Genomic DNA, 18,628 nt, shown 5'->3' with positions numbered 1-18,628 from the left:
CTGAAAAAAATTGTGTCCCACAATGGTTCTTATTTGGGTTAGCTCCATCTTATCTTGTTGCTCATTTTAGTTTTTTTTATATGTTAAAAAAATATACGTAGATCCGGTTGGCTTTATTTTCCTTCAGCGAAAGCTTGCTGCTTTAAGAAATTTTTGGATAGGACTCTGGCGTTTCAAGCAGGAGTAATGAATTCATGTTTGAATGCTCTTATTTCTCCAGCCCTCACTTATTATCAGTTTTGGAAAGATGTTAAATCTTATCTATTTAAACAATACAAAATTTGATCGATTTCAAAATTATCATGATAAGCAGATTTTTTATTATTTTTATGGAATAATGTTTATAGATTCTTATCTATCTTAGTATAAATAATTTATATTGTGCATATTATACTTTGAATAAGTTTAGGGTTGCATTTTGTTAGTCAGTATCTTTATTGAATTGTGTTATTTTCTTTTATAAGACACTGTTGTAATTGCTATTGTGTAAACCGCCCAAGAACTGATGGTTTGGCGGTATATAAAAATAAACTATTATTATTATTAAAGAGGGAACAGTGAGAAGATGTTTAGCCCTGGATCTCGGTGTTCTTGAGAGAGTTTGAGAAACTGAGATGCTTTCAAGTGGAATCTTTATTTGTGATGACGTCAATTTTCACAAGGCTCAACACTGACAATATTTCAACGCCTCAAAGGTGCCTTCTTGAGGAATCTTCAATGGTGGGCAGATGCTACTTAAATTTTACATCCAAAGTCATGCAGATAAGTTCAGCAAGCGTCCCCGATTCCTATATCATATAATGCAGCAAATAAGACTTTGCATAGCCTTAGTTACTCCATTGTCAGCATTGAGTCTTGTGAAAATTGATGTCATCATGAATAAAGATCCCACTTGAAAGCATCTCAGTTTCTCCCACTTCCTTTTTCTACTGTGACATGCTGAAAAGCTCCGTGTGAGCTACATATAAGCAAGTAATTATTATAGTAGGATTGGATTTCTCTTAAATTCAAATACAAAGAACGTGACACCCTTGACAAAGCTTTTTTTTTTTTTAACGGCTGTAAAATGTGAATAATTCTTGATGGTGTACAAACCTAGTATGGACTATAGAAACAGATTTGCAATGCAAACAATATGTTCATTCTGTAATTATTAATAAATGGTTGTGGTAGTAGACAGTCTCCTACCTCATACCGTGAAATACATTCTTCAAGGCTCATTTTCTGTCCAAGAAGAAGTACAGCGTTAGCAATATTTGTTTCAAGCTGTTTTCGCAATTCTTCAAACTTCATCACGACATCCTTCTCAGATAAAATAGGTTCTGTTTTATTAAGGACGGTGCCAAGCTCAATCATGACAGCCTAAGAACAAAATGAAGACGTGTTTTTGACAGGTTATTCACATTTGAGTTAATATTTTTTCACATGCATGTACTGAAAATAAGGAGCAAATTATTTTTCTGAGGTCTCTTTCTCCACTTATTTTTCTAATTACTTCTTGAACTGTTTAATTCAGAGGTCTTTTGATCATAGCTTGTCTTATATTACTACTAGTATTTTAGCCCGTTACATTAACGGGTGCTAGAATATATGTCTGTCTGTCTTTATTTCCGTCTCTCTCTCTCTGTCCTGCTGTCTTTCTTTCTGTCTGTCTCTCTCCCTGGCCCCCTTTGTCTGTCTGTCTTTCTGTGTCTCTCCCTGTCCCTGTGTCTTTCTTCTTTTCTTTCCGTCTCCCTTCCTCCCGCTGGTGGTATAATATATGTCTGTCTTTCTTTCTGTTTCTCTCCCTAACCCTGTCTTTTTCTTTCTGTCTCTCTTCCTCCCGCTGTCTTTCTTTCTGTCTCTCTCCCTGCCCCTTTCTTCCTATCTCCTTCCCTACTTCCCTGTCCAGCAGCCGCAGCATTCCCTCTCCCTCCATTTACCGCGAGAGGAGCCTGCACGGACCTAACAGCCCGAGCCACCAGCAGTGTAACTTTCCGGCGGCTCCTCTCACGATCGCCGCCTTCTCCGACGCAGGAGCGGCTCGTGAGAGGAGCTGCTGCAGCGTCTTTGAAGTTAAAAAAGAAACTTTGGCCTGGCTCCGTGCACGGCTGCCGCGGCCTGCAGCCACCACGGCCTACAGCTGCCGCAGCCTGCAGCCGCCAACAGCCGCCGCAGCCGACATCCGCCTTGAAGAGAGAAAGAGATTCGCGCGCATGCGCACTCCTACCTGCGGTGCCCTACAGCGCACGGAAAACGGAACACGCGGTGGGAGTGCGCATGTGCAGCTTAGGCTTTTATTATATTAGATATTAATGTTTGTATAGTTATTTCTATATTTACATACATATTTTTCTATATCTGTTCCAGGATTTGATACTTATTTTATGTTCTCAGTCACTTGATTTATATTAGTTTCTCCTTAATGACTTCTCTCCTAATTTATGATAGAATACTTGTATTAACTTATATATATATACCTTCTACTTTATTCCTTTTCTCACTGTGTGTTATGGTTATCGCTGTTTGATACTGCTCTTATGCATTAACAAGAAATCATAAGACCATAATAGCCTAACTGGGTCACACCAATGGTCCATCTAGCCCAGTAGCCCATCTTCATGGTGGCCAATCCAGGTCACTAGTACCTGGCAAAAACTCAAATAGTAGCAACATTCCAGAATCTCAAGGAGTAAGCAAGATTCTGGAACCCCAAAGAGTAGAAACATTCCATGCTACTGATCCAGGGCAAGCAGCGGCTCTCCCCATGTCTGTCTCACTATGAATCGTGTTTCTCTTTCTCTTTTTGCGATGGTACTAGTACCTCTTTCTTTTTTTTTACTCCATGTTATAAAACGTTTTGTGGTCATTTGTTTCATCATTTGTTGATATCATGCCTGCTGTAAGTTACCTAGAGGAAATAATAAAGTCATTCATTATGAAAAAAGAATTACTGCGTGAGCACTTACCACCACCCATTTTGTTGGTGGTAAGGTCTATGCAGTAATCCTATACTAACCCGTTAGCAGGTGCTAATGTGGATGCACTAACTGTTTATTTGTTCAATATTTTATTTTAATTAAAAAAAAATAAAAAATACAGCCAGACATGAATTCAAGACCTGGACGTTATCTTTGGCTTGTTTAATTCTTGTCTGCAATCCAGCTGTTTGAAAATGCTGTAAAGTTGCTTCGCTGCAAATCTTCTCTGTCAAAATCTGAACACTCTCTTCTGCCGTGGCAACACGTTCCCGACATGACTTTCCTTTATCAACAAGAGCCTGTTAGGAGAAAAAAAAAAGATCATATACATCAAAATAAATATGTGCCATTAAACTTTATTGTGACCTTATTGCACTCTATCTTGAGATGTTATACATTAATTTAATTTCACGCTCTTAACTATTGTACTGTAATTCCTGCTGGCCTTCCTCAGACTCAACCCAAATGGAGAAAGATTTTACAAAACACTACAGCACACCTCATTGCCAAAAGTTTTGATCGTGCTAATTTTTCAAGTGCACTGGCTTTCAGTCACCATGGGGATCAAATTTAAGGTTCTCTAGCCTATAAAGTCTATAAAGTCTAGGTGCCCCTAGATCTATCATCAAACAAAAATGTGCATAAAGAGATATTCCCAAGGTATATATCAAACTTGCTTCAAAAAGATCCTCGGGTCAAAAATCGCAGTTTCTTTAAAATATTGGTTTAAATATATTTTTGCAATTCACAAGCTTCAGCGGAGATCTGGAGAGGCAATGTGGAATTTCAGTATGCCAATGATAATGAAATTCCACATTGCAAATACATATTCCAGACTTTTTCACACTACTGTAGGTCTTGAAATGTCCCTCAAAGATCAATTATATTTGAACATAAGCAAATGGTGTAGAATCTAGAAAAGGTTTCTCCAACACAGTAATCCTGGGCTTGTCAGGGCAAAACACACCACACACAACATGCTCGGTAGACACTGTGAAGCCTCAGTCTGCTTCAGGTGGAAGGCAACACCTCTCTAGCAACACAAATTATGAATGACTCATCCACCTTTATTGGCATTTAGCCTTGGGGAAAAATGTTAGAAAATAAATCTCAGAAGTAAGGTGGAGCTCTCTCAAGATCTTGGGCAGAAAATTAGAAAGCATACAAATTCACTTTGTGGTGAAGAAACGTAGACTAAGTAGGTTTTAACGGAGATTTCGGCAGTTGGAACCCAAGCACAGTACCGGGTAGAGCTTTGGATTCTTGCCCAAAAATAGCTAAGAAGAAAAAAATTGAAATTGAATCAGGTTGGGCAGACTGGATGGACCATTCGGATCTTTATCTGCCGTCATCTACTATGTTACTATGCAAGATGAATACAATACTTTCTAAGAATAGCTAAACAGAGTCAGACTAAAGGACCCTTTAGCCCTGTGCTCCTTCTCCTCACCTCTTCTTCTGCAGCACCCCCTCCTCTCCCGCCCCCCCCCACCAGTGGTAATAGGAGGCTCAGGGCCACAGCCGAAGGACACATGCATGATGTCATCATATCTACATCCACGCATTTCCGGATGCCCTCCAGCCACAGCCATGAGATTAGTGTGCCGCATCTTAAAAAGTTTGCAACACACCATTTTATATGATAGACAAGGGTAAAGTAAATAGATACTTTAAATACATACCATGATATGCTGACTAGACAAAGGGGACATAAGAATAGCCTTACTGGGTCAGACCAATAGTCCATCTAGCCCAGAATCCCGTCTTTGCGAAGGCCAATCCAAGCCACATGTATCTGGCAACACCCGAAATAGTAGCAGCATTCCATGCCACCCATCCAGGGCAAGAAGTGACTTCCCCCATGACTCAACAGCAGACTAAGGACTTTTCCTCCAGGAACTTGTCCATACCTTTTTTAAAACCAGCTACATTAACCACTCTTATCACATCCTCTGGCAACGCTCTCCAGAGCTTAACTATTCTCCGAGTGAAAAAATATTTCCTCCTATTGGTTTCAAAAGCATTACTCTATAACATCATCAAGTGTTCCCTAGTCTTTGTAAATCTTGATACAGTAAAACATCGAACCACTTGTACCCATTCTACACCACTCAGAGTTTATGTTGTGTTCATACTGTACCTGTAAAGATTCTTCTTGTGGAGTTTCTACGCATTCTTTCAGTTCAACGTCCTTAAGAATATGCTCAGATTCTGAAATCCAGATCTTTGCATCATCAATGAGCTCTTCCGTCTTTTCTACATTAGGAAGAAGCTTTGTAGAACTTGCAATTGCACCTGAAATCTTTTCCGTAATCTGCACAAAATACAAACATAGTTTGGGCATCTTCTTACTATGCATAATTTAGCAATAGGTAAACTACAGCTAAAGTTCTGCATTACCGATTTGATTAAATTAACAGACATTCAATAAAGCTTACAGATGTTTGGTCTTTTTCCCCGATAATTTATACAAATATAAATCAATTAAGCCATACAAGCAACATATCCGAATTTGATCTTTAAAAATATATTAAACACATACCCACATGGAGGAAATTACATTTGGAAGATGCTTCATAAAATTAAGCATGATTCACACGCAAAATATAGCACTTATAGAATTGAACATGTCTATGGGCCAACAAAGCACATATACTATTGATCTGTACACAGTTAGAATGGGACAGATTGGGAAAATACTTGGAGTACCCGATTACTATTCCATGTAAACCACTTAGTGATATAAGTGGAATATAAAAAACAGATATCTATCTATCTCATTTTGAGTTCTGCATCCCCAACCCTATATTCCATGTCTGTCTGTCCAAGTTAGATTGTATGCTCTTCTGAGCAGGAACTGTCTATAAATGTCAAAATGCACAGCGATATATGCCTTTCAATGCTATATAAGTGACAAGTAGAAGTAGTATCTAGATAAACAGTATAAATCAATCTGTACACAGGCATTCAGGAGGGGAGGGGGGCACTAGGGTCTATTTTGAGCAATTACAGGGAAATCTTACATCAGGTCGCTTAGGCTGAGAGGGAAAGGCGGCACCTATTTGCGACCTACTTTAGGAAGATATGTAAAGGCCCATTTTACACAGGACAGAGAGAACAGAATGGAGATGTCCAGGTCAGGAAGTGCTCAGTTCCAAGGATATTTCAGAAAAGCTCTGCCTACACAGAACTTTTCTAAAATACCTGCAGGAGTATAGGTGCATTTGCCAGCACATGCAGCAAAAGCAGCCATTTGGGAAAAAACAGACGTGGATAAAATGAACAGCACAAGACTGGCACCTCCATGTGGAAGCGACAATTTTGGAGCTTCAGAGTGGAAGTGTTAGCAGTTCCATATATAGGTGCTCCATTTTACAAACCCACTCATGTGTCAGCAAAGAAGTAATACTCAGTTGGGGTATTTTTTAAAACACAGGCATACGTTTCCTTTGTGAAATAAGAAACACGTGGACAGATTTCTGCTCCACCCAAGCCCTGGTCAAACCATGCTTCCAGCGAAGCCCCTTTGAAATCTCTGCATAATATAGAACTTTACACACGTTTAAATAGCAGCTTTCCGAAATTGTTGTTTACAAGTGCATGCTACCTACACCCGTGATGCTCCTATTTACATGTGGAGATGCTTTTAAAACACAAATCTTGCATAAATCGTGACTAAAGTGAAGTCACAGACATTTACGAGGGGGTACTGAAAAGTTCTCAGCCCAACCGACAAGAGAATGACGTGGATATGGTTCAATCAATGATATGAAATAATGTCAAAACATAGAAATTCGTTTCTGCAAATTGGCATTTAATCAGATAAGTTAACTCTTTTCAGTTACAGTGTCAAAATAATGTTCAGAATTTAGGAAGTTGGTTGGTTGGGCTGAGAATTTTTCAGCATCCCCTCGTGAGCCAAGTATAGGACAATCAAGTCATTGTGACATCACTGTCTCTTATTGGTGGAATGAGGCATTATGACATCACAATCTCAGCTCTGGTTACCGAATAGTGAAACTCTTCACACTATGAAGGGGTGCTGAAAAGTTCTCAGCCCAACCAAGAAGAGAATGACGTGGATATGGTTCAATCAATGATCTGAAACAATGTCAAACCATAGAATTTCGTTTCTGCAGATTGGCACTTAACGAAACAAGATAACACTCTTTTCACCTACAGTGGCAAAATAATGCTCAGAATTTAGCAAGTTGGTTGGTTGGGCTGAGAACTTTTCAGGCCCCCCCCCCATACACCTGATTAGGAACAAGTGTAAATATTCATTCCTAAAGTAAGTGGATAAATTACAGCTCCACTTCTGTACTGTACCCACACCACCCCCAAACATGCCTAAACTTGGGTCAATTAAAAAACACTGGTCATGGGGCATACATTTACGCATGGGGTAATTTTACAAGTGGCATTTATAGTTTATAATGTATTTATATTCTGCCTTTAAACAAAGACGAATTACAACCACACATACACAATTTAAAAAAATAACAAAATAAACATCTAAAAAAATATCAAAATTGCCAATTCATATAAAAGGCATCAACCATCATACTTCATCTTACAAAACAGATGATGCTTTAACAATATTTTTAATTTACACTAATCTTTTCGTTGCTTGATGTATTCAGGCAGCTTCTTCTACTCAGCAGGTCCCAAAGAACACATTCTTTCGCACCTACTAATATTTTATGAAACCAAATAGGCTCATATTTAACTTTAAAAATATAGGTGGAAAACAGGCATGTGAAATGGGTGTCAATCATACTTTAATACAAATAACTTCATTGTACCCATGCTTAGAAATTACCTGACTTCGTTTTTCCTTCAGAAGCATTCCAGAAGAATCTGCTTTGGGATAACCTCCTGGAGTTTCATGAAAATCAAGTCCTGTAACTTTACTGTGCAAAGCCTACGAAACAAAGACAACGTGTTTCAGAGTTTACACTACAAGCAAACGAGCACATTCTCTTTTACTCAAAACAAAGAGAGTTGATCCCAAAGTCCACAGAGAGAAAACCAACCAAAGAAAAAAAAAAAAAAAAACCACTGTGGAATAACGATGCTCCTAAAATGGGCTTTAATATAGAGTCAAAGTTCCAATTAGACAAGAAATTGCTCCACATAGAAGATAGTAAATAATCCACATACAAATCATGAGGATCTAGTCTGCTAGTAGCGCAGGACCCAACACGGTCTGCGTTTCGACAAGATGTCTTCTTCAGGGGTCCCTGAGAGTCCTATGTTGATAAATACGTGGAAAAACTGGTGTGTGGAGAAACAAACGCTGCTTGGTTTATCAACATAGGACTCTCAGGGACCACTGAAGAAGACATCTTGTCAAAACACGGACCGTGTTGGGTCCTGCGCTACTGCACTTAACCTTCCATTGCTTTATTATGTATGTAAACTTGTAACCCACTAAGGACAAAGATAGTACCTGCATATAGGGGGAAATTCTATAAACGGCATCCTGATTGTAGGCGGCAGTAGGCATCCTACTGCTGTCTCACCAGCCAATCAGGATGCACGTTTAAAAAAAAAAAAACACCACCCCGAGGTAGGCAGCCTACATTGTAGGCATTTTCGCAAGCCTAGGGAAGCACATAGGGCCGCCTAAGCTCACCCAAGGTTAAGCGTGGGCGTGGTTTCACCGGGAAGTGGCCTTAAGTGAACTTAGGCGGCCCTAGGCATTTCCCTAGGGTCGCGATAGGTGCCCGAAATGTAGGCCAGCAAAATGTTGGCTTACATTTCAAACAGACGCAGCCGCTGAGCCAATCACAGCAAGGGAATCTCCCTGCTGTGATCAGTTTAGTGGCCGCGGCAGGGAACCTGTCCGTCCCCCCTGCGAAGATGATTAGCAGGAGGGATGCCCACTCCCTCCTGCTGGAGCCCCTGAAGCCTCCCTACTCTCAAATGTCCGCAGCATGAGGAATGCTGAATTCCTCCTGCCGCTGCCTCCCCAATACAACCCCTGGCAGGAGGGATGCCCACTCCCTCCTGCCGGACACCCCCCCTGACGATCACCGGCAGAAGGGATGCCCAGTCCCTCCTACCAGAACCCCCTTGAAGGAATGTCGCCATCTGATTCTTCCCCTGGACTGCCAACAAAATAACTGGCTTTCAGTTTAGCAGTGAGGTGACATTCAGTGGCAGTAAGGAGGCAGGGGGATTCATCAAGCAGCATTAGGGCTTTAAGTCACATTAACTGACCCTTAAGGCAACTTAAACAGTCCTAAGATCACTTTTCTAAAAATAGCACAGTGATATTTAAGTCGCCATGCATGAATAATGAGATGCAAAATATGCACGTGTGCTTTGCATCTTATTACTATATTCCTAGCCTGCAACTCTAATTTCCCTCCCCCCCTCCCCCGGTGTGTTTTCCCCTCAAGGCCTGCCCATCCCCTATAATGGCTACCTTAAATGAACATTGATGGTCCAGGAGTGGGGTCCAGCGGCTCTTCAGGCAAGAGCAATGCCCAATCGCTCCTGCCCACTCTAAATGGCGTGACTATCACTAGGAGTCATATTTCCATATAAGGAATTACCTAAGGACATTTTTTCTAAATATAGAAAGGGTGGTGAATATGAAACCAGAAATACTTTAGAAAAAGTGGTGCATATGAGACTGGAGGTGATGGAGAAAAGGACTATCTGAATTAAAAAATACTTTGGACAAGCATGTGGGATTTCTTAGGGAGAAGATAGTTAGGAATTTTTAAAAAAGGGATGGTTAAACAAGACTAAGAATGTTATGCCTCTGTATTGCATTCAGTTTTGGTCTCCTTATCTCAAGAAAGATATAGCGGCACTAGAAAAGGTTAAATAAGAACGACCAAGATGATAAAGGGATGGAACTCCTCTCATATGAGGAAAGACTAAGGCCCAATTCACTAAGCTCACTGATCGTGTTTGTGACCCGATTTTTCCCCGGCCCGATTTACTAACCTCGTGGCCGATCAACCTCCGATTCGATCCTATCCACGCACGCAAATGAGGGTAAACGGCATGCAAAGTAGGAAGGTAGTGATCCACTAACCAAAATCAGGAACAACGACTGGGTTGGCCGATCAACAAAGAAGCAACTACTGGGGACCAGTTGCTCACGTCCTTTCCTACTGCCCTGCTCTCTGCCGCCTGCTCTTGTATGCAGCCATCTTCCGTGGTTTTAATAAACAGAACACGCCATGAGGAAGGATGGAGAAAAGCGAGTTAAGTTCCTTTTTTAAAAAAGCTTTATTGTCGCGAGCCCGTGGTTTTAACTCGTTTTAAACTTGTGGGTTAAAACCACGGGCTCGCGACAATAAAGCTTTTTAAAAACAGGAACTGCCTTCTCTGCCGGCCTGCTCTTGTATGCAGCCTTCTTCCTTCTGCATCTTTTCACCTCATATCCTATGGATGTGGGTCGGTCACCGAGCTCTCTCTCTCTCTCTGTTACATTGCGATTCTTATTTGCACATTGAATCCATGTGCTCGGGCGATTGAAGCTTGCCGTTTACCTACAAGGCAAGACTGCATGCGTACCCCCCCTCCTCCCTTCCTCGCCCTGGTGCTCTGAAAGCCTGTTTGCAAATGTCAGGCTTCGGGATGGAAGCTAGGCTCAGCCTTCCAAATGGAGGTAACTATTAAAGGCTGTCTTTCCCTTCTCTTTACTTCTGGGCTGCAGAGGTGGCAGTTAAAGTTGGTCAGTTTGCATTCTATTAAAACAGCGAGCAAGAGGGAAGTTAGGAGAGCCAGCGTATGCGCAGACCATCTACTGACAAAGAAGATGGTCTGCACATGCTTCAGGATCGCTCTGTAGTGATCCGTGGGATCACTAGTGGGCGTGTTTGCGATTAGAGCATTTGCATGGGGAGTCTTTTGTGAATCGGTCGCATGGGATCAGATTGGCCACGGATAGGATCGCTTTGGTAAGGTTAGTGAATCTAGCCCTAAGGTTAGGGCTCTTCAGCTTGGATAAGAGACGGCTAAAGTGAGATATGATTGAAGTCTACAAAATCCTAACTGGAGTAGAACGGGTACAAGTGGATCAATTTTTCACTCCATCAAAAATTACAAAGACAAAAGGGACACTCGATGAAATTACAGGGAAATACTTTTAAAACCAATAGGAGGAACTATTTAAGCTCTGGAACACGTTGTCAGAGGTTGTGGTAAGAGCGGATAGCGTAGCTGGTTTTAAGAAAGGTTTGGACAATTTCCTGGAGGAAAAGTCCATAGTCTGTTATTGAGACATGGGGGAAGCCACTGCTTGCCCTGGATCAATAGCATGGAATATTGCTCCTCTTTGTGTTTTGGCCAGGTACTAGTGGCCTGGATTGGCCACCGTGAGAATGGGCTACTGGGCTTGATGGACCTTTGGTCTGATCCAGTAAGGCTATTCTTACATTCTTGTGTTCTTATAGTGGATGGTGTGTATAGTAGAGGGCAGACTGGAATGCATCATTTGGCCTTTATCTGTAGTCATGTTTCTATGGTATCAAGGTCATTGATACTGTACCTGTAAATTCTGAATGTAGGTCTTGAGAGTTTGAGTCGAAACATCAACAGAGTTGCTAAGTAGCTTGGTTGCTTCTTCCAAACAAGACTCTACATGTTCATCATTAGTTTTAGCTAGTTTTTCACTCCATCAAAAATTACAAAGACAAAAGGGACACTCGATGAAATTACAGGGAAATACTTTTAAAACCAATAGGAGGAACTATTTAAGCTCTGGAACACGTTTTCAGAGGTTGTGGTAAGAGCGGATAGCGTAGCTGGTTTTAAGAAAGGTTTGGACAATTTCCTGGAGGAAAAGTCCATAGTCTGTTATTGAGACATGGGGGAAGCCACTGCTTGCCCTGGATCAATAGCATGGAATGTTGCTCCTCTTTGTGTTTTGGCCAGGTACTAGTGACCTGGATTGGCCACCGTGAGAATGGGCTACTGGGCTTGATGGACCTTTGGTCTGATCCAGTAAGGCTATTCTTACATTCTTGTGTTCTTATAGTGGATGGTGTGTATAGTAGAGGGCAGACTGGAATGCATCATTTGGCCTTTATCTGTAGTCATGTTTCTATGGTATCAAGGTCATTGATACTGTACCTGTAAATTCTGAATGTAGGTCTTGAGAGTTTGAGTCGAAACATCAACAGAGTTGCTAAGTAGCTTGGTTGCTTCTTCCAAACAAGACTCTACATGTTCATCATTAGTTTTAGCTAGTTTGCACTCTTCCCTTTTCATTTTTGCTTCCTCCTGTTAAAAGGAATATCATGTTAGTAATATAAATGGCATATATTTCCTTTGTATTTATGTTTCTTTTCATCTTTAATATGATCAAATAGGACAATAAAGGGCCAACTATAGACAGTTCACTGCCTCCTCCACCTACCAGAACACATATTACCTGTCCTGAATTATTGTAGCATTCACCGTATTCTTATTAAGCATAAGGCAAGAGTCTGGGACATTTGCGCCATCTGGAAGACAAACTTTATGGTGTCCTCAGGCTCCATCTATCCTTACTTTTTGTCTGTAAATGATAGGCACACTTGTCTATGCGACTGCAATGCATGTGCAAACCTTGTAGCACTATATATATGTTGAAGGGGCCCTTTTACCAAGATGCACTAAGAAATGTATTCAGCTCATCTTACTGCAGAATTTTCCCAAACTGTAAACCCATTTCTGGCGCATCTAGTGATGGCAACTGGAAAAAATTAACACAGGAGTACTTAGGCCCTCATTCTATAAATGGTGCCAGAAGTTAGGCGCTTAACTTAATTTTTTTAATTGGCTTAATAATCAACACTGATATTTGAAAGCACCATTAAAAAAAAAAAAATAAAAAATGAATTAGTAGGGGAAGAGAGATTGTTCACCCTCTCCAAGGTAGAGAGAAGGAGAGGGCATTCTCTAAAGTTAAAAGGGGATAGATTCCGTACAAACGTAAGGAAGTTCTTCTTCACCCAGAGAGTGGTAAAAAAACTGGAACGCTCTTCCAGAGGCTGTTATAGGGGAAAACACCCTCCAGGGATTCAAGACAAAGTTAGACAAGTTCTTGCTGAACCAGAACATATGCAGGTAAGGCTAGTCTCAGTTAGGGCACTGGTCTTTGACCTGGGGGCCGCCGTGTGAGTGGACTGCTGGGCACAATGGACCACTGGTCTGATCCGGCAGCAGCAATTCTTATCTATATATATATATATATATATATATATAAAATCGGAGGTATGTGTGTATGTATGTGTGTGTGTGTGTATGTGCCGCAATTACGCAAAAACGGCTTGACCGATTTGAACGAAACTTGGTATGCAGATCCCTCACTACCTGGGGTGATATGTTCTGGGGTCTCGCGGCCCACCTGCACACGTGGGCGGATCTACAAACAGAAAATCAGATTTCACCCATTCATGTCAATGGAAAAAATGTAAAAAGCTGCCATTCTCATAGTAATTCCAACTACCTGGGGTGATATGTTCCGGGGGTCTCGCGGCCCACCAGCACACGTGGGCGGAGCTACAAACAGAACATCAGATTTCACCCATTCATGTCAATGGAAAAAATGTAAAAAGCTGCCGTTCTCACAGTAATTCAAAAACGGCTTGACCGATTTGAACGAAACTTTGTATGCAGATCCCTCACTACCTGGGGTGATATGTTCTGGGGGTCTCGCGGCCCACCTGCACATGTGGGCGGAGCTACAAACAGAAAATCAGATTTCACCCATTCATGTCAATGGAAAAAATGTAAACAGCTGCCATTCTCACAGTAAATCAAAAACGGCTTGCCCGATTTGAACGAAACTTGGTATGCAGATCCCTCACTACCTGGGGTGATATGTTCTGGGGGTCTCTTCACCCAAGAATTTATATGTTCTTGCTCCTGGAGGTGAAACTAAAAATGTTGTTTATAATCAAGTTTTGTGTTAGTTGTATTGTATTCATTTTGTCAAATATTTCACATTATAATTTGAATATTGTACTTTTTATAAAGCTGTAAAAAAATAATTTCATTCACCACTATAAAGTATCTTTATTTGAATCCATTTACAGTGTTATTGCTATAATTAAATACCCGTGCAACGCCGGGGCATCAGCTAGTGTTCTTATAATTAGCCGGTAGGCACCTAACTCCTCAAGGTACATGTCTACACCAAGGTACCCACCAGCAAGAAGGCATGGTTAGGGGCATCTAAGGTTTGACCACCTGCCAGCACCTAAGAATGCTTAGACACCAGTAGGTACGCTTATATATATATATGGTATCTATTGGATGACTGACAATTTTACTGCTTTGTTACCTTATCACTTATCGATATCTCTCTGTCTCCCACCCACCCAGTCCTCTATGTCTTTCACCTTGCCCACCCCTCCCTCCTCTTATGAGACTTTCGTTGGAATGCTTTAATGTTTCACTTATATACACATCTCTCTTCATATTCGCAGGGGTTAGGCGCACAGCTCCCTTGTGAATACTAAAAAAATCTCTCTCCCGCTCTTGGAGCCCTCCACAGCTTACCTTTAAAGTACTGGTGGTCTAGCGGTAAAGCAGGGCAGGAGATATTCTCCTATGCTCCTGCCCCATGCAGATTCACTATCAAAAATAGATGCTTCAAGTTTCTGCAGCAGTCTCACGAGACCACGGGAACTCGCAAGACCAATGCAGGAACTTGAGGCAGCCATTTTTGATAGTGGATCTGCATGGGGAAAGAATGTAGGAAGATCGCTTCTGTCCCACTTCACCGCAACCCCACCAGGGCTTCACTATCAGGGATTCTGTCCCACTTCACCACAACCTCAGCAGGACTTCACTATCAGGGCTTCAAAGGTAAGCTGTAAAGATGGGAGGGAGGGTGCTTGTTTGGAGACTCGCGAATAACCAAATTCACAAACCCCCAAACCGCGAATATGGAGGGGAATCTGTATACTGGTATTTGTCAACATTTGCTTATTTCTGATCTGAAGACGAAGAGTTACCTTAGAAAGCTAATCAACTAATGAACTTAGTTAGTCCAATAAAAAAGATATCACCTTTATTGCTTTTGTTTTATTTCTTTTTATATATTATCTTAAAAAGTGGACTAACATAGCTAGTACATCATATCACAAACGAATGAATGAATCTGCAACAGGATGGCAATGACTGGGCCAACATGCCTGCTGAGTCAGGGTTAAGGCTGCATTCCAACACCAGTTGATGTTCTAGATGCACTAAATTGACCCTGATGGCACACTAGAGCAGTGGTTCTCAAACCTGTCCTTGGAAAACCACGAACCCGTCAGGTTTTCAAGATATCCCTCCAGAAGGGAGACACGGTTTTGGAACCTGTGCTGCAGTTGCAGTATGATGGACAAATATGAAGTAAATATAGTGAAAACCTGAAGCGGCTTTAGCTCCTGAGTACACTTGTATGGCCAAACACAGGATTGTGTTGGGCTGGCTGAGGAACAGTTGTCATCAAGATTGAATGAGATCATTTTAAGATATCAGGAGTTTAGTCCATGAAACACAAGTATTGGAACATTGTTCATGGAAAAGTCATCTGAAAAAACTGGACTATGAGGAACTGATCATCCAGGTTTTCAAGGCAGCAAGGGCAATGTCTGAGCTGGATTTTGAAGAAGGTGTTAATGATTAATGATAGTCAGGGCAGGATTAACCAATAGGCCAAGTAGGCACGTGCCTAGGGCCTGAAATGGACAGGGGTGCCCGATGAAGGAGGACATCAACATTGTTTTTTCCAAATGGTGATGGGCCCCTCCCGCATCAATCGGCAACATGGGCCCCCCCCCCAATCAGCAACATGGCCCCTCCCCCCCATCGACAGAAAGTAAGACAAGCAAGCAATGCGGGTAAGAAAGGCAACGTGAACTGTAATTTTGCAAGCGGTGCTGCTTGCCCAAAGCTTCCCTCTTACGCAGCTTCCTGTTTCCGCCTGGGCGCATGGTGGGGTAGGGCGGGGCAGGGGGCCAGTGTACTTTTGTGCCTAGGGGCCCTCGATAAATTAATCCTGCCCTGATGATAGTGGGTGATATATTCATAATATTTATGATATTTATGGTAAAGAGTGGGAGATTGTATAAATTATTATTGATTTGTGAGTATATGTAGCAAGTTCTCTTCTTCTAATTGTATATTATATAATGAATATGCAGGAGACAGATTTGCATGCCCGTCACCTCCATTATTTGTAAATCTAAAAACCAGACTGGCAGGTGGTCTCCATAGCATTGCCTTAAGACGATCTTCACTACGGTGACTAGCCCAACATCATAACCATCACAGGCACCAGATTCTCTTGCAAGTTGTGCTCCACTTCGTTCTTTCCAAAAGGAAAACTTTGGATCCCTGAGGAAGATGTTTTCATCGAAACATGGACCATATTGGGTCCCGGTTTCTCTAGAACAGGGGTATCAAAGTCCTTCCTCGAGGGCCACAATCTAGTCGGGTTTTCAGGATTTCCCCAATGAATATGCATGAGATCTATTAGCATACAATGAAAGCAGTGCATGCAAATAGATCTCATGCATATTCATTGGGGAAATCCTGAAAACCCAACTGGATTGTGGCCCTTGAGGAGGGACTTTGACACCCCTGCTCTAGAACAAAGGTGGATCATTTCTAAAACAACATTTGATTGACTCAATAAAGTGCCTGCATCAAGTACATCTGTTCTGCAGTCTTCTTTTTGGTTTTCATTTGTTCAATATTCACTGAAGACTAGTTGACTTTTTCTTTTCTTGATGGGCAGGTTTGAGAACTACTGGTCTAGAGAGTCCTTACATTTATCCCAGCTTTACAATGAAAAGGTTTAGATTTCAAGGGTGTTGGCTTTGGGGGCCTCATTTTACTTAAAGTTTCCATGTAAATGCCTAGTGAAATTTAAAGAAAGTGAATATGTATACTGGGACTCTATTCAGTTGGAACAATTTCTACAACTAGTAAGGCCCCATTTGATATACTAGTAGTTTGGAGTTTAGATTTATGATGCACCATAAATATTTGATCAGCTAATATCAGGATATATTCTCCTGTTATGTGGACTAGAGGAGATAGTGAATTATACTTGAAATATTTTATATTTCTGTAATCTTTCCTTTCTTTATTATTATCTGTAAAAATTATAATGATGAAAACTTGATAAATAAAAAAAAATTTAAAAAAAGGTTTAGATTGTGTTTATCCTATGTATCAAAGTAAACAGACCAAGTTTTTCTTGTGTATTTTCCTAGACTGAGAATTTCAATAAACTATCAGTTTCCTCCTCAGAGAAAAATGAAGTTGCACAACTTGCAGTGTTCCAAATTGGACTTTTGCCAGCCCTAAGCAGTAATATATATAAATTTGTACCTGAGGGCTACCAGGAGTAAAAGGTGTGTATGTACATAAGAGTAAACAGGTGTTTGTGGGAATTGCTGTGGGCTGAGAGTAGAGTATTAGCTAATCTCTGGTGGCACCTCCAATTGCATGCTCTTAGCACCTTTTTTTATTGAAACATGACAAATACTTTGGATTTTTTTGCTGAATATCTTAAGAATCTTCCACCTAATAATAGCTGTAATTTGGATATTTTACACTATTACCCATGAGATCAAAACACATTTTCCTAAACAGAACTTTCTATCTGTAATTAATGTCACTGACAGACAATTTAATGAGTACAAATCCAGGCTAGCTTATTCTTTGAAGTGACGCTAGGTGCACCAAATTCATAGGGACTTTAATTTACATATAAAAGTTTTTTTAAAAAAACCAAAACTTACAAACTTAACCCTCTTTATGAATTTCACCCATTTTTTGTTGAGTTTCTTCAGCTCACTGGAGAGGTTCAATCCCACCTGTTCCTCACTCACTTCAATAAGAAAGGCCCCGGCTTTGTTTACAGAACAATATGCAGAGTCCAACCATGAGAGGGTTGTTGAGGGAACCTGCAGAGCAAAAAGGAAAGGAGAAACAGAAACAATTTAAATCTCTAAAGCATTCATTTTCACTCAGCCCAAGTTGTTAATAAGTTTTCTAGTTTACACAGCAGCAAGAAAAAGTAACAGAGAAAAAGCTGCTCCGACTGTAGCCTTGAAAGTGTCAACTATTCACAATTATTTATAACTGGGAAAAAGATACAAGTGACTGCATTAAGCATTCTGCATACATTCAGGTCAATATTCAGTCGCCACTATCGGTGAAATTTGCTTATCCAAGTTTATTAAAATTTTCTATCCCAAGGGACATAGCCTTACAAATAATTAGCCAAATAATTAATTTACATAAATCTATTGAAAAATAAAAATTAAATAAATAAAATAACCTAAATAAAATTAACTAAATTTTTTTCCCTAAACCAATAATCATCTCTCCAGGTCATTCCCAACGAGAGAGTATGTGCCCTCCCACCAGTAGATGGGAGACTGAACTTCTCAGCACCCTCGGCAGATGGTAAGTGAATACATGTGTAGCTCTTGTTGAGTCTGGCCTGGTTTGACCCTATATGTAAAAGAGGTACTGAGCATAATTTGGTTAAAAAAAAAAAAAATTATTATTGTGAGGGGCCTAACTGTGTCTGATTTTCTTGCCCCTAGGGTATACACTCCATTATTTGGGTCCTTGCCCCTTTTCAACCTCCTCTGGGAGTTGTTCTATGCTTCAGCCCCTCACCCACTCATCTGAGAGGTGCT

The 18,628-nt window shown here is 40.8% G+C and overlaps 1 protein-coding gene across 7 annotated transcripts in view; it reads right to left on the bottom strand.

Annotated features, from left to right (window-relative positions):
- SYNE2 (spectrin repeat containing nuclear envelope protein 2) overlaps positions 1-18,628 on the bottom strand; it is a 654,322-nt gene that overhangs the window by 496,386 nt on the left and 139,308 nt on the right. For 6 of the 7 annotated variants that reach the window (XM_033952730.1, XM_033952735.1, XM_033952736.1 and 3 more), the window contains exons 17-22: positions 17,720-17,884; positions 12,060-12,209; positions 7,783-7,884; positions 5,101-5,274; positions 3,101-3,259; positions 1,189-1,362 (exon numbers count right to left, since the gene is read on the bottom strand). In XM_033952730.1, coding sequence (XP_033808621.1) covers positions 1,189-1,362; positions 3,101-3,259; positions 5,101-5,274; positions 7,783-7,884; positions 12,060-12,209; positions 17,720-17,884 — 924 coding nt within the window. Of the gene's footprint in view, positions 1-1,188; positions 1,363-3,100; positions 3,260-5,100; positions 5,275-7,782; positions 7,885-11,475; positions 11,569-12,059; positions 12,210-17,719; positions 17,885-18,628 lie in introns of all 7 variants that reach the window. The other variant, XM_033952731.1, reaches the window with a different exon arrangement.

Source organism: Geotrypetes seraphini, chromosome 7 (genome assembly GCF_902459505.1).
Source record: "Geotrypetes seraphini chromosome 7, aGeoSer1.1, whole genome shotgun sequence".
Classification (NCBI taxonomy): domain Eukaryota; kingdom Metazoa; phylum Chordata; class Amphibia; order Gymnophiona; family Dermophiidae; genus Geotrypetes; species Geotrypetes seraphini.
The sequence above is the reverse complement of the archived record's forward strand: the minus strand, read 5'-3'. Positions and strand labels throughout refer to the sequence as shown.